The following is a 23677-nucleotide window of genomic DNA, read 5'->3' on the forward strand; positions in this document are numbered from 1 at the left end:
CAATTTCATGAAAGAAAAGTGATTTTTTTGGATGCATTATTTTTTCATTCTTTAAAAAATGTTTTCATTTGAAACATTTCAAATATACAAAGAAGTAAAGAGAGATACAATGAACCCCAATATACCCATTACCAAGATTCAACAATTATCATGATTTGGGCATATATGCTTTATCGAGTCTTCTTTCCTTTTGGTCCTTTCTCATGTTTTCTTCTTTCCTTCCTTCTTCCCTTCCTTCCCTACTTCTAAAATTTTTGAAAGTAAAACCACAGACATTATTTAATTTTATTCCTATATACTTCAATATGCATCTCTAAAAAAATGGATGTTTTTTAATTACTAACATTATTCCTTATAAATTAACAATAATTCCATTTACTATATAACCATTATAAAATTTTCCCAGCTGTCCTAAACAATATCCTTTATAGTTGGTTTGTTTGAATCAGTTTTCAAATGATTCAGAGGTTGCATTTGGTTCTTACGTCTCCTGAGTCTCTTCTAATCTAGAGCAGTTCCCTCTCCCATTTTTATCTTCATGCCATTGATGTAGCAGAAGCCTGGACAACTGAGCTGTCGAATATTCCATGTTTTAAATTTTACTGTTTGTGTCCTTGTAGTATCACTTACTATGTTCATTTATACCATACATTCCTGCAAATGTTAGTTTCAGAGGCTTGATTAGATTCATGTTCAATTCTTTAGCAAAAAGTATTTAATAGGTGGTATATTAGTTTTCTATTGTTGCTTTAACACATTACCACAAATGTAGTGGCTCAAAAACAACACATTTTTTTCCCTTCAGTTTCGTAGGTTAGAATCCCCACATGGATCTCACTGGGCTAAAATCAAGGTTTGGGCAGGACTGCATTCCCTTATGGAGTATCTAAGGGAGAGTTTCCTTGCTTTATGCAAATTCTAGAGGCTGCCCATATTCCTTGGCTCTTGACTTCCTTTCTGCCATCTTCCATACCAGCAGGCTGAGTCCTTGCATTGCGTCATTCTGACCTCTTCTTCTGCCTCCGTCTTTACTCTTTTAAGGACTCTTATGGTTACATTCAGTACAATTGGATAATCCAGGATAATCTCCCTGTTTTAAGGTCGGCTAATTAGCAACCTTAATTTATTTGCAACTTTAATTCCCCTTTGCCATGTAACCTACCACATTCACAGTTTCTGGTATTAGGACATGGACATCTTTTGGGAGGGTGAGGGCAGGCATTATCCTGCCTACCACAAGTGGTAATTCATTTTGTATCATATCAGGAGGCCCATAATGTTTGGTTATCTTCCTTTTAATGTTGCTAAAATGTATCATACATTTTCATCTGATAGTTTCATCTGTTGATAATTCTTGGTTGAACCAACTAGGGATTCCAAAATGATTTTATAATTCTATCATTCATTTGCTGGAAATCTGCTGGAAATCTTCCTTAAAGAATGACCGTCCTTCATTAATTAGAAATATTGGATATCCAGAAAGACATTTCACACCGCAAAGGCAGGATACTTAATTCTCTTATTTAAATTACCATTTTTCAAAGTAAGGAGTTGGTACCCTCATTAATTCCAGTGTGTTCATTTATCATTTTTGTTATCTTCATGAACTCATTGGTTTTTCTATATGCAAAGGCAATTGCATTTATTCTTTTTGATGCTCAAATTGCCTTATCTGGCCAATGGGAATTCCTTTATATTGGCTCCTGTGTCCTTTTGACACATTCTTTAATCTGTGATAGCTTCCTTGCTTTCTGGCACAACCAAATACTAGATACCTTGTCTATTTCCCACCCCAGCTATTCCTCCAAAGAGCTACAGTTTCTTTTAGTGTGGAATGGTAGATAGAGCCCACAATCTGGGTGATAAGTGTGCTCACTGATATTGGGCTGCGTTGTTTCTAAGCAATACATGTTTTTGTAAGAAAAAAATTGATGAGTTTATACTATATCGGATTCAAATTTAATATTATGAGATTTTTAGATTCTTTGTTTTTAAACTCTGTTCTTTTTTTTTCTTGCACTGAAAAACTCTTGGTTCCTAACAACATTAACAGAATTACTTATCTATACATTCCTAAAGAAGTTATTAGAGTTTCATAATAATATGAATATTACTACTAACAATTAGACTATATTCAATTTAAGGTATTTTGAATTAATATCATGGAAATATCAAGTTGGGGGGAACCTGGGTGGCTCAGTCGGTTAAGCATCTGCCTTTAGCTCATGTTATGATCCCAGGTTCCTGGGATCGAGCCCTACATCGGGCTCCTGGCTCAGCGGGGAACCTGCTTCTCCCTCTCCCTCCGCCTACTGCTCCCCCTGCTTGTGCTCTCTCTCTGTCAGATAAAATAAAATTAAAAAAAAAAGAAATATCAAGCTGTGTGGATACTATAGAATGACTATTTGTGTCCTCCCAAAATTCATATGTGGAAATCTAATCCCCAGTGTGGTGGAATTTGGAGGTGGGACCTTTGGGAGGTGATCAGGTCATGAGGATGGAACCCTCATGAATGGGATTAGTTCCCTCATAAAAGAGACCCCAGAGAATTTCCTTGCTTCTTCCACCATGAGAGGATACAGTGAGAAGACAGCTATTTACATACCAGGAGGCAAGCTCTTATGAGACACCATATTTGCCAGGGCATTGATCTTGGACTTCCCAGCTTCCAGAACTATAAGAAATAAATGTTGGTTGTTGAAGCCACCCAGTCCATAGTATTTTTGTTACAGCAGCCTGAACTAACTAAGACAGTGAGGATTATAAAATAACACTTATCCATCTCCTTTCTCGGTGAGAAATGCATGGAAATGATCTCGGAACAATATTTAATTTTTTTTCTGTCACTTTCCTTAAGCTTTCCTCCTCTGCTCACCTCCCCCTCACTCACCTCTTCTTCCTTTCTTCTCAAAATACCAGGAAGCTAACTAATGAAGTTTAAGCTTTACGGGCCCCACTTATACAAGCCCCTTCCAAGGCTCCAATGAGATCCCTAGAAATGTATTTCCTTTTTGTAGTTTTGGGGGTATGTTTTTGTAAATTTTGCAAAGGTAAGAAATTTTACCACATTTGATCAAGAATTTCTTCTTAGCCAAATGTCCCCTCATATATGATGGCACTGAGTGCCTACAGGGATTTTTGGGATATGGCCACATTGAAACTAAGTTGAGGATACAGTAGTTTGGGCATATTTATTGGTTCATAATCATTTCCACATCTAGATAAGTTGTTGCTCTCTGTTCTGGTGCAGGAATGGCTTCCAGGAATAGTTTGCTGATTCATCCTGCATAGTGGCATGAAGGGATAGGGCCCAAGGTCACATCACATCACATCACATGTGAAGATGTCTTACAGGAAATGGTGCTAGAGGTATATAGGTAGTTAGGACATATACAACAGTAAGTAGAGGCTTCAGTTCTCATTAATGTCTAGTCAGATTGAAAGGAGTATTCTTAGTAATGCAGAATATGCAATTATAAACACAAATTTCCTCTTCGATGAGACTCAAAGTAGAATTTGTCAGAATTCCTGTATTTATAACTTATGTTTGTAATATTAGTCACCTTCCCAGAAATTGTAGTCTGTTGTAATTTCTCATTCTAAATAATCACTTTCATATCTAGAAAAAAAATGTTAAATGGCAGCCATACCATTTATAATTGTTTCAGTGGTATTCATATCTTCCTGATGTTTATTTTTATTTTGTCTTGTATTGTTACATGTATTTATTTATTGCCAATGGAGCTCTTAATGAGATATTTTCTTTGCAAAAATGAAGAAGAAGTGATGGTCTAAAATGTTCCTCTGGCCTTACTTTAGCACTAAACTAGAAAGAGGTGGACAATGTTTATCAATAGGTCTCTTTTTTCTAATCTTCTTTTTTTCAAGTTTTTATTTAAATTCCAGTTAGTTATCATGCAGTGTAAAATTAGTTTCAGATGTAGAATTCAGTGATTCATCACTTATATACAATACACAGTGCTCATCACAAGTGCCCTCCTTAATACCCATCACCTATTTAATCCATCCCTCCACCCTTCTCCCCTCCAGTAACCCTCAGTTTGTTGTCTATAGTTAAGAGTCTGTTTTATGGTTTGTCTCTCTCTTTCCCCCTGCCATGTTCATCTGTTTTGTTTCTTCAGTTCCACATATAAGTGAAATCATATGGTATTTGTCTTTCTCTGGACTAACATATTTCGCTTAGCATAATACTTTTTAATTCCACCCACGTCATTGCAAATGGCAAGATTTCATCCTTTTTATGGCAGAGTACTATTCCATTGCATATATATATACCACCTATTCTTTTATTTTTTTAATTTAAATTCAATTAGCCAACATATAGTACATCCTTAGTTTCAGATGTAGAGTTCAATAATTCATCAGTTGTATATAACACCCAGTGCTCATCACATCACGTGCCCTCTTTAATGCCCATCACCCAATTACCCCATTCCCCCACCCACCTCCCCTCTAGCAACCCTGTTTGTTTCCTATAGTTAAGATCTCTCATGGTTTGTCTCCCTCTCTGATTACTTCCCATTCAGTTTTCCCTCCCTTCCCCTATGATCCTCTGCACTGTTTCTTATATTCCACATATGAGTGAAATCATATGATAATTGTCTTTCTCTGATTGACTTATTTCACTCAGCATAATACCCTCCAGTTCCATCCATGTTGATGTGAATGGTAAGTATTCATCCTTTCTGATGGCTGAGTAGTATTCTATTGTGTGTGTGTGTGTGTATCATCTATCTATCTATCTATCTATCTATCTATCTATCTATCTATCATCTATCTATCTGTCTATACCACATCTTCTTTCTCCATTCATCTGTTGATGGACATCTTGGCTCTTTCCATAGTTTGGCTATTGTGGACATTGCTGCTATCAACATTGCGGTGCAGGTGCCCCTTCGGATCACTACATTTGTATCTTTGGGGTAAATACCCAGTAGTGCAATTGCTGGGTCACAGGGTAGCTCTATTTTCAACTTTTTGAGGAACCTCCATACTGTTTTCCAGAGTGGCTGCACCAACTTGCATTCCCACCAACAGTGTAAGAGGGTTCCCCTTTCTCTGCATCCTTGCCAACATTCGTTGTTTCCTGACTTGTTAATTTTAGCCATTCTGACTGTATACCACCTATTCTTTATCCATTCATCAGTCAATGGACACTTGGGCTGTTTCCATAATTTGGCTATTGTTGATAATGATGTTATAAACATTGGGGTGCATATATCCCTTTAAATCATATATCCCTTTTGTATCCCAAAGGATACAAAACTCTGGTGCCTCAGGGAGTGTCTCTGGTGTGTGCCTGGAGCACTCTGCGGCTGTGTTTTGGCTGCTTATCCCTCAGATCAATCATCTGCGGAGGCTCTCCTGGCCTACAGTAGGCAGTGTTCAGACCTTAGCCAGAGTGTGGCAAGTTTTAACTAGGCATGCTCTGGTCTGCTTGTTAAGTAAGACCTGATGTGGGACTGAAGACTTGCAGAACTCTATGGTCAGTAGACATTGCGTGTGCGGGGGTTTGTGCTGGTCTTCTGGGGAAGAGGCCTGCTGCACTGGTCTTTAGGCACACTTGCCCAAGAAAAGCAGCACCAGCAGGGCGCAGGGGGGTGGGACTTGGTGTAAGCAGGTTAGGCAGCCAGTGTCGGCTGCTGTGCTATTTACTGAAGGAGGGAAATGGTGTCAGCCAGCTCCTTTGTCCCTGGGGAGGGGTCTCTGTGCTTGCTGCTCTTGGGGAAGCACTCCCAGAAGAGTGAATAATTTCCCCTCATGCGTCTCAGGTGTTTTTCTATTTTCATGCACTCTGTCTCTGCGTTGCTCGCCTGCCTAGAGCAACGCAGTGCCCTTTGGGCTTTATCCTAGCCAATCCTGCTGACTTTAGGGAACGTGCTGTGGCAGGGGCCTGAACTGGTCTTCTGGGGGAGGGTTTCACTGCACTGGAATGGATGCTGGTTTGACCAAGAAAGGCAGTCATGCCAGAGCGCAGGGGCATAGGATTTGGAGCAAAGCAGGCTAAACAGCCAGTGTCTGGGTTAGGTGCCCTCAGCAGGTGTCTCTGTGCCTATGCTGAGGGGCGGAGGAGGGAAATGGCACCTGCTGGCTCTTTTGTCCCCAGAGAGGTGAATCTGCAAATGCCACCTTTCACAGATATGCTCTAAGAAGAGAGAACAGTCCCTCCCTGTGCTCCTTAGGCAATCCTCAGCTCATACTGTCTGCGCTGGGGTTGCTTGCCTGCCTTCTCTCCAGGAGTAGGGCAGTGAGTTCAAGACTATCGCAGCCAAGCTTGCCAACCTCTAAAACTCCATTCTTTGAGCCCCGCTGGTTGCAAAAACTCACAAAAATCAGCTCCTCTCATTTCCCAATCAATGGCTTTGGGAAAGTGTTCTCTCTGAGTGTTCCCCTGTGTGCTCCCTTCTCTCTGTGACCACAGCTTCCTCCCCTCCACAGCACCTACTATCCATTTCTCCCCCAAACTGCATTTCCATGCTTCCTACCTTCCCCAGTGTGGCCTCTCCTCTCCCTCTACTTGTGCAGTTTGTCCTGTCCTCAGGTCAATCTCTTGGGTATTCAAAGATTTGATAGTTATCTAGGTGTGTTTAAGGGACAAGGCAAGCCTAAGGTCCTCCTACTATGCCTCCATCTTAGCTCTTCTTATAAATAGATCTCTTATTCTCTACCTTTAGTCACATTGAAACAAACATATCTTAAGGAAAACAGGTACTACAAGATCTAATAGAAATATATATTTCTCAAGCACATTTTATGTATCATAATTAAGTGCTCAAGCTACTTAGAGTAAAAACTATTGTGTTTTTCCTGAAAGGATAATTTTATTTCAATCATAGTTTCTATTTGGAAGGTACTTTCACCATTTTCAGGGCTGACTTTAACATTTGAATACAGCAATTAAACGGTTAATGTGGTAATGAATATATAGAGACTGTTTAGAGGTCTAAGTATGAATTAAATAACTTGGTATATTCTGGATGCTTCAGGCAAATTTCTTAAAGTTCTTGTATGAAATGTAATCTGAATTCTGTCCAGATATGTCCTGAAAGAGTCTCGAAACATCAAGATCTGGCACCCCAAAGGCTGCCCTAAGTCTAGCAGCTAACTCCACCTCTGTTATGAAACCGTCCTCATCAAGATCAAAAAGCTTAAACGACACTTGCAGAATCTTCTCAGTATTGGCAGGATTGCATAGGATAGTCAGATCTGTCCCGTATTCTCTGAATTCTATATGCCATCATTATTCATGTCAAAGGGGGCAAAAAATTGTTCCAAGGGCTCTGAAATTAGGACATTTAGGTAATTTGCAAATTCTTCAGTTCCTATAGTGGCGACTCCTTTAGTGGCAACTGCAATTGCAGCATATTCATCCAGATGCTAATGAATAGTATCCCAATCTAACTTCAATTTCTGGCTAATTTTTGTAATTCCATCAAACTAGCTTCCATGGGTAATTGAAGGTTACCCGTGAAAATCATCAGTCTACAATCTTCCGGAGTGTGGTCTGTCACAGACACCCCCCAAAGCATTTGCCATGTTGATCCTCACTGTATCGGCAAAAGGGTTGGGTCTTTTTTTTTTCTTGGTCTTTTGATGTATAAACAGGCATACACTCACCTTCCCCTTTGGTGAAGAACTGACTCAAGGTCAACACATAGACCCAGAAACCTGCAAACCCCTGCCAGGCTTAGGTCCCCGTGTCCAGTGTATTTGGGTACCTGGGTAGCACCGGCTGCACAGGAACACCTGGAGAGAAGTCCCCTAGTTTAAAAGTGACCCGACAGCTGCAACTGGTATGCACTCCTTCCAAGAAAATCAGGATCTGTGGCCACTTCCTTTCGGATGTCACTCGCTTCAGGTTTTCATTCCGGGTATTCTTCCTGGAACTGGGGTCCTCTGGGATCACAAGCACAGGCCATGTTGACAGTAGGAGTTTTCCAGCCACTGGGATCTGCCCGTTTTGACTTGCAGAGACCACCAATGGTGACCCTGCCACCACACAGGCGATTTGGTCAAAGAAAGTGGAGTGTGGGGCCATAACACAGACGAGGGCCTCATCTCAGCGTGCTTTTTCCCCTTTCACTTTAACCAGGAACTCTGCTGAACAGAATGTTGCCTGAAACAAGAATTTGAGTGGTGGTCGCACCAGTTTTTTCCCCCAACTCTTCGCAGGGTTGACTGGTCAAGCAGAACCGCTCATGGTGGAAAGTGAGGACACTGGCCAGAGGACGATGAAGAGGAAGGCGATGCAGGACTGACAGACTGGCACCAGGACAGCCCCGGTGAGGATGATATAGCCCAGCACCATGGGCTGATGCACCTCTGCCGCACGAAGGGGTTGGCCACTGCAGACGGCGCAGCTTGTTCATCATGTGGCGAAAGGTGGATCCCACACCCCCATCTCGGAGTCCAAGGAGGTGGACTGAGCCATGAGGCCAACTTCTCAGTGGTCTCAGGATGCCGGTAGATTGGATATGAGGGCAGCCCCCAAAGCACACCCCTTCCCCATATTCAAGTGCCCTTTCCACACGTAATTAGAACTCTCAGATACAATGTGGGTTAATAGGAAATGAGGATGTATTACCCTTATTATTTCTTAAAATCAGAAAAATTAAAAATGATAAATGGTGTAATAGAATGAGAATCATATCAACAGTACAATCTTTTCTGCTTTTTGTAAATGTCTTCCTTTTGACATATATGCTTACTACATTATTTTCACATGATTTCTGACATTTATATTAAGGATATATTATATACCTACTAGGGATATATGAATTTAAATAGATGAATATTAATTAAAACTTTTAATTTAAATGCCATTACCAGTACAGTTTACTTACTCTGAGATGCTTTGGGAGCTGGTAAGTCAAATTCATTTACTCTCCCTACAAACTGATCTCTACAGAGACCATAATATCTCTTTATGCTAAGAGGTTTAACTGATGGCACCCAGGAGCCTTTATATCTGTTACAAGCACTCTTCCACATGCATAGCAAATTAGAATACATCCATTATCATGAGCTGGAATTAGCCATGGCACATTTGATTCATATTCTTAACAAGAGTCCACATGAACCAGTCAGCATTCCAAACTGATATAAGTAACAACAACAAACCTTAAAATCACCTTAGTCAGTAACAGATTTTCAGTAAAATAAGTCAGGATTATTTTACTGGGTCAACATAAACAGTCAAAGTCCTATTCTTCCCTTTGCAGCTGCCCTACAGAAATGATCAAGAGGGAAGCATAATCAAAGTTGCTGTGAACCAGGCTCTGTTCTATACCTTGTAACATTTGCAACTCTGACAATGCTAATTTGCTAATTACTGATTTAAATTCCTTTCCCCAGAATTAAAAGTCAAATTATAGGTTTCTGGGAGATGTTTCTATTTATTGGAACACACCAGGTTACCAATAAAACCGAACAGCATAGATACAGAGCCTGTTATTTTACTGGAAAGATTAGAGGCTTTATGATGAATCTAGGTCAGATTCTCGTTCTAACAATTATACTGTGGGCATTGACGAACGTTATTTTCACATCTATAAACTGGTAATACTCTCTACCTTGCAATGTTATTATGAGGCACAAGCAAAAATGTAGATAGAAAGTTGGGTTTTTATTAGTAAATAAAAGTTGCTTAAGATACAGTGATGAGAATTCTTAAGGACATTCCACTTTCTTCTGTCACTATCAGAACTACATTTAGTGAGGGAGATATTTTTTTCACCAACTTAGTCTTATTTGGGAACATAGTTGTAGCCTCTAAGGAGCCATGATTTGGCAATGTTACTGATTGTCTCCCATGCCAAATGAGACCAACCCTGGAGAATGAGTAGTATTCCCTTGAGCTTGTATCATTCTCTATTCTGTAAGTCTTCCCACTCTTATTTGCAATGTTCATTACTACTCTTGAATCCTTGTTTAATTTAACTGCATTCTGTGTATACTTCCTTTTTTTAAGATTTTATTTATTTGAGAGACAGAGACACAGAGAGAGAGATAGCGAGAGAGAGCATGAGTGGGGAGGAAGGGAGAGAAGCAGGGAGCCCAATGCAAGGCTCCATCCCAGGACCCTGGGATCATGACCTGAGCAGAAGGCAGACGCTTAATTGACGCCCCTATTTATACTTCTTATGGGAAAGTTCCATATTACCATGTCATCTTTCCTTTATATTTCCCCCATAGTGCCTAGCAGTGTGTGAGATATTTATTTATTCATTAAGCAAATATGTGAGTGCCTACGATGGAGCTAGGCCCTTATTCTAGATGCTGGATATATGTCAGTTAATAAAACAGTAAAAAAATCTATGCCTTGTGGAACTTAGATTCTAGTGCACATAGGAAGTACAGAATTCTGGTTGCATTATTGGGGCAAAAGGATATTTTGATCTTTTGTCTAAATCTCTCACCAATTTAGCTGGAAAATTAAGACAAGTAATTTGATGGATGTGCTTTCCTACTTTGCAGTATTTAATACACACACACACACACACACACACACACACACACACACACACATATATATGTATACATGAGAATCTCTATATCATCTCTTGTTAATCTTTCCAGTATAAGTAGTATTTATGGCCTGTTTTAAGAATGTATATTCTTCTAATCATATTTGCCTTCAAACTCATAAATATATTATAAACCCGAGAGATTTGACAATAGAACTTTTTAATGGTTGAAAAATAGTAAAAAGAAGTTTTGAACAATAAAATGAAAATTTATACCATTGCAGGTTTGCCTTTTTAAATATGGCGCAGCTAATCTTTCATATACATTTGTAAAAGGCACCAGATGTTAACAGGGTAAAGAATGCAAGAAATCAAAACGGAGCCACTTTCCCCAACTTCCTTTTTGTATCAATGTACACATTTTAAGGCAGATGCTTTTCCATGCAAAATCCAACAGAAGAAAATCAACATTTTACAATTTCACACATTCTCAGATTTTTTTCAATATCATTTGTCAGGATATTCATGATAAAGCATATTAAAACAATTTTTTCCTAATGAAGCTTAAAGAGGTTGATGAACAATGATTAAAAATTATTTAGAGACTTCATTACAGACCCCTCATAGAAGATATAGAAAAGTCAATCTTTTTTTCTTGTTTCTTCTTTCAGAAATGTCCATATCAGTTTGTTCACTATGTCAGGTTGTTCTTGCTGAAGCCAATGACTGACTTCTGACAAAATAGTCAGCCTGAAATAATTTTTAACATAAATCTTTGTGACTTCAGCCATCTCAACCTCCATAAATGCATCTTTCTCTCCCCACAGTAGTAGCGTTGGAATGGTCACCATGTGATGTTTGAGAGGCAGACAGCTATAAAAACAAAACATGTGGACTTGAGACTCATTGTAAAAGTTAAAATAACATTTTCCCATAATGTTCTTTTAAGCCATACATTCTCAAAGGAGACAATATCACCACCAATGGGGTGAAAATTGATTCTTGGGAGGGTGAAAAAAAATTACTTTTTTAATGTATAAATCATGGATATACACACAGTACATAAACAGATATTAAAATCTCATAGGGGGGGCGCCTGGGTGGCTCAGTTGGTTAAGCAACTGCCTTCGGCTCAGGTCATGATTCTGGAGTCCCGGGATCGAGTCCCACATCGGGCTCCCTGCTCAGCGGGGGGTCTGCTTCTCCCTCTGACCCTTCCCCTCTCATGCTCTCTGTCTCCCATTCTCTCTCTCAGATAAATAAATAAAATCTTTAAAAAAAAAAATAAAATAAAATAAAATAAAATAAAATCTCATAGGGTGGGGGGGCAATTAGGAAAAAAAATGTCTCAAAAGGCTCCTTAAGGAGGTGATGATGAAAAAATGGTTGAGAAACACCACATTAGGCAATCAATCTATACAATAAAAAATTTAAAAGGCTATTGAAGAAAGGGCTCAATAAAATTTTTAATTGGATGAGTGTAGCAAAATTTATAATGAAGGTTATAAATTAAATATGAAATTCATCACTATGAAGAATAATTTGCTTTAAAAGGATACCAGAATTTCTGAATGGTGTGATGAAAGAGAGTTTTAAATGGTGTTACTTTAAATATATTTTAAATTGTTAGATAATATAACATTTTATGTGAAATTGGAACTGAAAATTCAGAAAATATATACAGACTGAACTTTACCATTAAATGAAACTATATTTATTTTGCAAGAAGATTATTTTTAAAACAATGTTTTATTGTGTATTTTCTTAAAGTATAAAGAATAAAACCCATGCATAATTCCATCATTAAAAGATAACCTTTTGGTCATTTTCTATGCACATAGTTGAAACCATACCATAAATAAAGTGCAATAAATATACACAATTTGTATACAGCATCCATACTCAAATTTTATGTTGAATTATAACTTGAGAATTTTCTCATTTCATAATGTTTTTCAAAAGTAATTGTAAAAGATAGTATTTTATGGTATAATGACCCATAAATGACTATTCTCCTATAACTGAATATTTAGATTATATCATCAGTTAAAACAAGGGAATGTTTTAAGTGATGCTATAATGAGCATTTTGTGCCCAAATCTTTTTTGGCATTTCAGATCATTTCTTTAAGCTAGAATCCTAGAAGTGGAATTCCTGAGCTAAAGAATATAAATATTTTTAAAGCTTTTGACATTTACTGCTACACTATTTTTCAGGAAAGTGGGATGGTATTAATTACACTCTTGTTGACTATGCATGAGAATGAACACATCACTAGACATTCTCCAGCACTGACTTCCATTTTTTTTTAAAGATTTTATTTATTTATTCATGAGAGACAGAGAGAGAGAGAGGCAGAGGGAGAAGCAGGCTCCCAAGGAGCAGGGAGCCCGATGTGGGACTCGATCCCAGGACCCTGGGATCATGACCTGAGCCGAAGGCAGACGCTTAACCATCTGAGCCACCCAGGCGCCCCTGACTTCCATTTTTGTTAGTTATTAAAACTCATGACATGTGGCTACTTGGGATTGATAGGATGCTGCTAGATTGTGCAGGATATCACATATGTCCACTAGGGACTTAACTTTTGACTCCCATGCAAGTGGCCATCATTTGGTTATAATGCTCCTAAAAATTAAGGTCTTCTTGAATGGGTAAACTGATAGAACAATAAACTCTTACTTAATTTTGATACATGGATTGCTATATAAACTTGCAAGTCACTCAAATTCTAGAGCTCATAAAATATTCAAAAGTAAAACATTTTCTAACAATTATCTGCATATTTAACAATATGTGAGCATGTAATAATTGAATCAGTAAGGTAAAAGGAGTTTTAAAAGACAATTAGTCAAAAAAACAAAGAAAAATATAAATTCTTCACTCATATGTGGAATTTAAAAAACAAAACAAATTAACAAAGAAAAAAAGGGACAACCAAAAAAACCTATACTCTTAACTATAGAGAACAAACTGGTAGTTGCCAGAAGAGAAGTGGGTCAGGGAATGGGCGAACTAGGTGAAGGGGATAAGGAGTGCACTTGTGATGAGCACTGAGTAATGTATAGAATTGTTGAATCACTGTATTGTACACCTGAAACTAGTATAACACTATATGGTAATTATAGTTGAATTAACACAATAAAAAAATAAATAAATGAATTTTTTAAATTTTTAAAAAAGAAAAAAGCAAGAAAAATATAAATTCTTCACCAGATCAAATTGGGGATAAAGGGAGGAGTTTCCAGAAAATGAAAAGAAGAGCATATTCTCTGGCCCTAAGGTTTTAAATTGCTAAACTTCACATGAAATGTTACATATATTTATTTTTTTTAAGCTGTATTTATTTATTTGAGAGAGAGAGGGCACGAGTGAGGGGAGGGGCAGATGGAGAGGGAGAGAAAGAATTTCAAGCAGACTCCCCGCTGAGAACAGAGCCAGATGCGAGGCTCAATACCATAACCCTGAGATCATAACCTGAACCAAAATCAAGAGTCAGACACTTAACTTACTGAGCCACCCAGGTGCCCCTGAAATACGTTACATATAAAAGAAAGTATCCACCAAAAAATTGCTAGAACTAATACATGAATTCAGCAAAGTCACAGGATATAAAATCAATGGACAGAAATCTGTTGCGTTTCTATACACTAATAATAAAGCAGCAGAAAAATAAATCAAGGAATCAATCCCATTTACAATTGTACCAAATACAATAAGATACCTAGGAATAAACCTAACCAAAGAGGTAAAAGATCTGTACTCTGAAAACTACAGAACACTTATAAAAGAAATTGAACAGGAAATGGAAAAATATTACACATTCATGGATTAGAAGAACAAACATTGTTAAAATGTCCATATTACCCAAAGCAATCTACACATTTAATGCAATCCTGATCAAAATACCACCAGCATTTTTCACAGAGCAAGAACAAACAATCCTAAAATTTATATGGAACCACAAAAGACCCCAAATAGCCAAAGCAATTCTGATAAAGAAAAGTAAAGCTGGAGGCATCATGATTCTAGACTTCAAGCTATATTACAAAGCTATAAGCATCAAGACAGTATGGTACTGGCACAAAAACAGACACATAGATCAATGGAACACAATAGAGAACTCAGAAATGGACCCACAACTATATGGTCAACTAATATTCAACAAAGCAGGAAAGAATATCCAATGGAAAAAAGAAAGTCTCTTCAACAAATGGTGTTGGGAAAACTGGACAGCGATATGCAGAAGAATGAAAGTGGACCAGTTTCTTACACCATACACAAAAATAAATTCAAAATGGATGAAAGACCTAAATATGAGACAGGAAACCATCAAAATCCTAGAGGAGAACACAGGCAGTAACCTCTTTGACCTCAGCAGCAGCAACTTCTTACTAGACACATCTCTCGAGGCAAGGAAAACAAAAGCAAAAATGAACTATTGGAACTTCATCAAGATAAAAACTTCTGCACAGCAAAGGAAACAGTCAACAAAATAAAAGGAAGCCTACAGAATGGGAGAAGATATTTGCAAATGTCTTATCAGATAAAGGGCTAGTACCCACATGTGTAGAGAACTTTTCAAACTCAACTCCCCAAAAAATAAACAATCCAGGAAAGAAATGGGCAGAACATATGAACAGATATTTTTCCGACGAAGACATCCAGATGGCCAACAGACATATGAAAAGATGCTCAACATCACTCATCATCAGGGAAATACAAATCAAAACCATGATGAGATGCACCTCACACCTGTCAGAATCACTAAAATCAACAACACAGGAAACAACAGGTGTTAGTGAGGATGCGGAGAAAGGGGAACCCTCTTACACTGTTGGTGGGAATGCAAACTGGTGTAGCTACTCTGGAAACTAGTATGGAGGTTCCTCAAAAAGGTAAAAATAGAATTACCCTATGATCCAGCAATTGCACTACTAGGTATTTACCCCAAAGATACAAATGTGGTCATCTGAAGGCACACCTGCACCCCAGTGTTTATGGCAGCGCTATCAACAATAGCCAAATTATGGAAAGAGCCCAAATACCCATCAACTGATGAATGGATAAAGAAGATGTGGTATAAAATCAAAACCTCAATGAGATACCACCTCACACCAGTCAGAATGGCTAAAATTAACAAGTCAGGAAATGACAGATGTTGGCGAGGATGTAGAGAAAGGGGAACCCTCCTACCCTGTTGGTGGGAATGCAAGCTGGTGCAGCCACTCAGGAAAAAAGTATGGAGGTTCCTCAAAAAGTTGAAAATAGAGCTACTGTATGACCCAGCAATTGCACTACTGGGTATTTACCCCAAAGATACAAATGTAGTGATCCAAAGGGGTATGTGCACCCCAATGTTGATAGCAGCAAGGTCCACAATAGCCAAACTATGGAAAGAGCCAAGATGTCCATCAACAGCTGAATGGATAAAGAAGATGTGGGGTGTGTGTGTGTATATATATATATATATCACAAGTGTGTATCACAAGTATACACACACACACACACACACACACACACACACACACTGGAATATTATGCAGCCATCAAAAAAAACTGAAATCTTGCCATTTGCAACGACATGGATGGAACTAGATGGCATTATGCGAGGCGAAATAAGTCAATCAGAGAAAGACAATTATCATATGATCTCACTGATATGAGGAATTTGAGAAACAAGACAAAGGATCATAGGGGAAGGGAGGAAAAAATGAAACAAGATGAAACCAGAGAGGGAGACAAATCATAAGAGACTCTTAATCTCAAGAAACAAACTGAGGGTTTCTGGAGTGGTGAGGGGGTGGGACGGATGGGGTGGCTGGGTGATGGACATTGGGAGGGTATGTGCTATTGTGAGCACTGTGAATTGTCTAAGATTGATGAATTACAGACCTGTACCTCTGAAACAAATAATACATTATATGTTAAAAAAGAAAAAGAAGAAGATAGTAGGAAGGGAAAAATGAAGGGGGAGAAATCGGATGGGGAGATGAACCATGAGAAACTATGGACTCTGAGAAACAAGCTGAGGGTTCTAGAGGGGAGGGGAGTGGGGGAATGGGTTAGCCTGGTGATGGGTATTAAAGAGGGCACATATTGAATGGAGCACTGGGTGTTATACGCAAACAATGAATCATGGAACACTACATCAAAAACTAATGATGTAATATATGGTGACTAACAACATAATAAAATAAAATTAATTAAAAAAAGAAGATGTGGTATATATACGTGTGTGTGTATGTATATATATGTACACACACACACAGACACACACACACACACAATGGAATATTACTCAGCCATCAAAAGAATGAAATCTTGCCATTTGCAATGACGTGGGTGGAGTTAGAGTGTATTATGCTAAGCAAAATAAGTCAGTCAGAGGAAGACAAATACCATATGATTTCACTCATGTGGAATTTAATAAACAGAAGAACATATGGAAAGGAAAAAAATGATAGAGAACAAACTGAAGGTTATTAGATGGAGGTGGGTGGGGGGTGGGTTAAGTGGGTGATGGGCATTAAGGCGGGCACTTGTGATGAGCACTGGGTGTTGTATGTAAGTGATGAATCACTAAATTCTACTACTGAAACCAATTTTACCATATATGTTAACTAACTACAATTTAAATTAAAATTTAAAAAGAAAAAAGTAATAAAAGAAAGTACGTACAGCATGGTGACTATAGTTAACAATACTGTATTGCATATTTAAAAGTTGCTGAGAGAGATCTTAAAAATTCTCATCACAAGAAAAATAATTTTTAACTATGTATAGGGACAATGTTAACTAGACTTGTGGTGATCATTTCATAATATATACAAATATTGAATCATTACATTGTACACCTGAAACCATTGTAATGTTTTAAGTCAATCATACCTCAATATAAATAAAATAAGCAAATAAACAAGTAAATAAAAAGAAAAACATTATTTTAGGAGAGTATGTTAAGCTGAAGAACTTATTGGGAAAACACTTGATAAAATATATCTGATTAAAAATGATTAATCTTAGTAAGTATAGAAACAATTTGAAAAATCTAAAAACTGTAACAAGTAGTTACAATTCCTGGTCTATATTGCTAATCATTCAATCTACCAAAATATATTTTTAACATAGCTATTTCAAATAAGTCTGTTTTACCATGTTACTTTTCCAAAGTCTGAGTTACCAGCTGATGTGTAAGTATTAAGCCAGCAATTTCCAAGGTGTTATACACTCCATCATTACTTTTACATGTGGAAATATTTTATTACTTTAAGAAGACAATGTAGAAAATAATCGCATCCGTATACTCCCCACCAGCTTAAGAAATAAAACACTGCAAATATGATTACACCCTTCTGCTGACCTTTCCTAGATACCATTTTTCTTCTACTCACCCTAAGCCAGTAGTTCTCAAAGTGTGGTCAACAGACTAACAGCATCAGCATCACCTGTGAACTTGTCAGAAATGACACTTGGGACCCATCCCAGACTGACTGAATGGTGGGGTCCAGTCATCTGTGTTTTAACACACTTTCCAGGTGATTCTGATACAAGCTATAGTGAAGAACCACTACCATCGGAGGAAGGACTAGGTTGAATTTAGTTCTTAACACTCCCATGATTTTTTTTTTTTTCACTTCTATTAAGTCAGTGTTGTCTGGCCTGCATTATTTTTTTTTATTAACATATAATGTATTATTTGTTTCAGGGGTACAGGTCTGTGATTCATCAGTCTTACACAATTCACAGTGCTCACCATAGCACATACCCTTCCCAATGTCCATCACCCAGCCACCCCATCCGTCCCACCCCCTCACCACTCCAGAAACCCTCAGTTTGTTTCCTGAGATTAAGAGTCTCTTATGATTTGTCTCCCTCTCTGGTTTCATCTTGTTTCATTTTCCCCTCCCTTCCCCTATGATCTTCTGTCTTGTTTCTCAAATTCCACATATCGGTGAGATCATATGATAATTGTCTTTCTCTGATTGACTTATTTCGCTTAGCATAATACCCCATGATGTTTTTAAACTTTTATTGTATGTATTAAGATACCTCACCCCCATTCCTCTGGTTTTTTTGAGGAGTGTTTTTCCTTAAGCCCTCCTGGATCTTTGTCCCACCCCTGAATGGTGAGTGACAGTTGCTGGTTCAGGGTGCTGAACTAGGTGGGTCTATCAAATATGTCCTGAGGGTAAGAAATTCAATCTCTTTCTCCTCCTCTCTCTACCAGATTCGTGGAAGGCAGTGACCTGAGAGGCAAGGGAAGTAGAGTTTGTTCTGCAAACCTTCCCACAGGTGATCTGTTCTAAAGTTTAGACTGGCACCAGGGAATTAGCAAGACCATTCTGGTTCTCATATTAAGCCATAGTCTCTCCTTTATTAGTAATGAAGGTGATGGTTTGATTTGCATTTGCTGACTCTTGTTTGATCTCTTAACTGGTTCAGAAATTGAGCAGGAAAAAGGGATACTATTTGTCAGATCTTCCCAAATACAGTACATATATTTCTACAAACAATATATGAAGGTGTTTTGCATTTTTATAACTTTACATAAATGGTCTCATACTGTACATATTCTTCCACAACTTACTTTTGTGACCTAATATTATATTTTTAAGATTATCCATTGATGATACATTTAGTTCTACTCCATTTTCACTCCTATAGAGAATTTCATCTTATGATTATAGCACAGTTGATCCATTTTCCTGTTAATGGCCATTTAAAATTTTCCATTTGTTTTGATAATTCAGATAATGTTGAACTTATTCTTGGACATGTCCACTTGTGCACTTATGGAAGGGCTTCCTTATAGTATATTCCCCCAAGCAGAATTGTCTCCTCAGAGAGTATGGACATCTTCAACCTTCGTCAATATTGTCAAGTTGTTTTCCAAACTGATCGTATGCTCCAAAGCAGCATGTATGAATTCATTTCCCTCCACACTGTTGCCAACAATTGTTCTCAAAAGTTTAAATTTTTCCATTTTAATGAGACTGGAATACTTTTCATTTACCTGATGTGGTAGAGACTGCTCCGTAAAACTTCTTCCTTTCCACCATAGTGATAGAAAATCCAATTTACAGTTGGACCAAGGGCCACCCAGAATCAAGACTGACTACACTTGCCAGAGTTCTTGCAGCAAGGGGAGGATATGTGGTTTATGAGAAACAATGTGTGCAACTTCTAAGTTGTGTCCAGTATGCCCTCCCTTTTTGTCTTCCCACTGACTGAAATGTAGATATGGTGGTAAACCATCTTGGACCACAAGAACAAGGACAAAACCCCAGGGATGGCAGAATAACAAGACATAAAATGCCTAGGTCTCTGACCAAAGAGTGATCTAACAGTCTTGATGATTTCATGGAGCGCAGCCAACACACCAACCTAGACTTTCACTTGTGAGAGAAATACATTTCTTTCTCTACGCTACTGTTATTTTAGGTCTCTATTACAAGCAGTAAAATCTATGTTCTATATCTGACTACTAGTAAGGTTGGGCATCTTTCATGTTATTGACCATTAAATTCCTCTTCTGTGAATTGCCTTTTTATATCCTTTTTTTTTTTTTTTTAAAGGTTTTTATTTATTTATTTGGCAGAGAGACAGTGAGAGAGGGAACACAAGCAGGGGGAGTGGGAGAGGGAGAAGCAGGCTTCCTGCTGAGCAGGGAGCCTGATGCCGGGCTTGATCCCAAGACCCTGGGACCATGACCTGAGCCAAAGGCAGACGCTTAACAACTGAGCCACACAGGCGCCCTGCCTTTTTATATCCTTTACCCATTTTTTGGTTGGGCTACCTTTTTATTAATTTGGAGGCATTCTTTATAAACTCTAGATATTATTAGTTCATGATTGATTCTGTATTGCAAATAACTTTTTCCCATCTAAGGTTGCCTCATCATTTTATGGTATCTTTTGATATATTTTTAATTTTAATGTAGTCAAATTTATCAGTCTCCTTCATAATTTCAACTCTTTGTATCTTATTTAAGAAATCTTTCCTACCTGGGATCATGAAAGTTTTTTCTTATTTTTCAAACATTTGAAAGTTTTGCTTATCATATTTAGGGTTTTTTATTTCCCTAAGGTTTACTTCTTGTTTAGTAAGACATAGGAATCTAATTTTATTTTATTCTATATGGATATCCAATTGTTCCAGCAACATGTATTGAATCTTTTTTTTTTTAAGATTTTATTTATTTATTTGACAGAGAGAGAGAGATAGCAAGGGCAGGAACACAAGCAGGGGGAGTGGGAGAGAGAAGCAGGCTTCCCGCCAAGCAGGGAGCCTGATGCGGGGCTCGATCTCAGGACCCCGGGATTATGACCTAAGCTGAAGGCAGATGCTTAACGACTGAGCCACCCAGGCGCCCCTGTATTGAATCTTTTTACCACTGGTTTAAAATGTTCTCTGTCATAGCAAGTTCCCATATGTGCAATTCCATTTTTGGGTTTTCTTTTATGTTCCATTAATCAACTTGTCTATCCCAGAGTCAACACCATATTTTATTGATTTTAGAGTCTCATTACAAACCTTAATATTGGATAGGGTTAAACACCCAACTATCCTTTTCTTTAAAACTATCTTGACCATCTCATCCTCAGCCTTATGCTCTTCCATACAAATTTCAAAATCAGTTTTTCAAGTTTCATTGAATTTTCTTATGGTTTTGATTGAAATTAAATTACATTTATAGATCAATTTGTGAGAAATCAAGAACCTTATGATATTGAAGTTTTCCAATCATGAACATGATAAACCGGGCTAATTTTCACTAGTTTACAACAGCAAGTCTGTATGGATTGTTAAAATATTAAAATATTTCTCTACTGATTAGTAAATAGCTACTGCCCTGAGCTTGTATTCTTTACTACTTCCAATAAATTTTGACAATCCATAAAGGTGATCTTTTGTTAGAGTCATTCCTATATACATAATATTTTTTGTTGCTATTGTAGAGTATCTATTTTTAAAATGTTTTCTAACTGTTCATTTATAAGATCATAATTTTTGTAATATTGCACTTATGTATATCAACTTTGCTGAACTATTTTTGTTTGAATAACTTTTCTATAGATTCTTTTTCTAGATAATATCGACATTATCTATGTATTATCATGGCTTTTTCTTCCTTTCCTAATACTTACACTTTTTCAGTTTTTTTTCTTATATGGCTAAGACCTGCAATTCAGTGGTGATTAGAGGCAGTTAAAGTCACCAAGTTTATCTTTCGGCTTTATTTTTGTAGAAAATGTTTTTTGTGTTTCATTATAAAGTCTGATGTTTGCTATACGTTTCTGGTAGACAGAAGTTCCCTTCAGCATTGTTGTCATAATGGAATACTGTGACTAATATAAAGACACTAACAGGGGCGCCTGGGTGGCTCAGTTGTTAAGCGTCAGTCTTTGGCTCAGGTCACGATCCCAGGGTCCTGGGATCGAGCCCCATATGGGGCTCCCTGCTTGGCGGGGAGCCTGCTTCTCCCTCTCCCACTCCCCTGCTTATGTTCCTGCTCTTGCTGTCTCTCTCTCTCTCTGTCAAATAAATAAATAAAATCTTAAAATAAAGACACGAACAGACACAGAGAATATCAAGTTTAATGGCAAAGGGAAAAGAAACCTACAAAGATGGTTTTATAAAGCAGAAGATAATGTATTATTCTCTCAGATACAGGAAGGACTTCACAGATCTTCCAAAGTTTCCCATGGTGATACAGCTATTGGACACTACCACAAAATATTTTCTGCTTTTGATGTAGGTTTTTTATCCTCTTGGTCTTGATTCCTGGAATATCTTTTTATGTGCCTGCCAGCTGTCCAGGTGCAAATCATCAGTGCAAAACACCTTCAATACCTCATTTTTTTCTTGGACAATTAAGTAAAGCAAAGGTCAGTTTCCCATACTACCCCTTCAGAGATTCAGGCTCAATCTATCTGAGGTCTATTTTCACATCCTCTATTTCTAGATTACTAAGAGCTGTAGCATGAATATGAGTTGAATATGATTAAATGCTTCTTCTTAGTTTATTTTTAAAAAGATTTTTAATATATTTATTTGAGAGAGAGACAGAGAGAGAGCGTGTGCACGAGCAGGGGAGTGGGGCAGAGGGAGGGGGAGCGGCAGGCTCCCCACTGAGCAGGGAGCCCGATGTGGGACTTGATCCCAGGACCCTGGGATCATGACCTGAGCTGAAGGCAGAGGCTTAACCAACTGAGCCACCCAGGTGCCCCTTAATTTATTTAGATGATTATATTTTTCCTTTTAATCTATTACTGTGGTGAATTAAAGTAATGAATTTTAATGCCAACTTTGGTTTAACTTTTAATGCATGCTGGATTCACTTCAAAGATACTTCATTTTACATTTACGGATCTATGTTTATAATGTAGTTTGACCTATAATTTTCCTATTTTATACAATCCTTATCTTGTTTTGATGTGAAAGTTATACCAGCTTCACAAAATGAGCTGAAGCATGTGCCTTCTTTTTATAATGTCTAAAAGTGTCTATTAAAAAGTGGGATTTCTGTGTTAGAACTTACCTGTAAAACCACCTAGGCCTGTTTCTGTGGATGTGTATTGTGTTTTTGTGGATGTGCTTTAAATTAATAATTCAATTTCGTTAATGGTTATGTCTATTCAGGTTTTCTAATTCTTCATGAGTCAGTTTTGGTTGCTAGATTTTCCTTAAAAACTGCCCATTTTGTCAAAGTTCTCCAATTTGTTAACCTAAATTTTATATTTTAGTCTCTGTGATATTTATACTTATATCTATTTTCTGCTTAATATTGTTTATTCATGTTTTAAACCAATCTTGGCAAAATTTTGTCTATATTAATAATCTTCAAAGAATCTGCCTTTGGTTTTTTTGATTCTCTCTATTGTGTCTTTGCTTTAGATTGCATTAATTTCTGCTTCTTATCTAATTTAAATTATTTTCCTTCCAGTTTATTTTTGTTTACATGTTGTTCTTTTCCTACCTTCTCAAATTGAACTCTTAGCTCACTAATCTTCTATCTTCTTTTCTAATATAAGCATGGAAAACTATGAATATATTTCTTCCTAAGTATGGTTTTAACTGTATTCCACATGTTTTGATATTATTATTTTTTCTAAGTTTTTACGAATTTCCATTATGATTTTTTTGATCCATGAGTAATTTTTTCAAAAACATTTTTTTCTTATGTA

General features: G+C 37.5%; 1 protein-coding gene and 1 pseudogene across 1 annotated transcript in view; both read right to left on the reverse strand.

The window, feature by feature from the left end:
• Nucleotides 1–6926: 6926 nt before the first annotated feature.
• Nucleotides 6927–10551, reverse strand: LOC144381796 (lysophosphatidylcholine acyltransferase 2B-like; annotated as a pseudogene).
• Nucleotides 10552–10690: 139 nt separating this feature from the next.
• EPHX4 (epoxide hydrolase 4) overlaps nt 10691–23677 on the reverse strand; it is a 42032-nt gene continuing 29045 nt past the window's right edge. Inside the window, exon 7 of the mRNA XM_036103356.2 lies at nt 10691–11360. Within this exon, the coding sequence (XP_035959249.1) occupies nt 11129–11360 (232 nt within the window). The 3' untranslated portion in view covers nt 10691–11128. The remainder of the gene's footprint in view (nt 11361–23677) is intronic.

The sequence above is a fragment of the Halichoerus grypus genome, chromosome 5 (genome assembly GCF_964656455.1).
Source record: "Halichoerus grypus chromosome 5, mHalGry1.hap1.1, whole genome shotgun sequence".
Classification (NCBI taxonomy): domain Eukaryota; kingdom Metazoa; phylum Chordata; class Mammalia; order Carnivora; family Phocidae; genus Halichoerus; species Halichoerus grypus.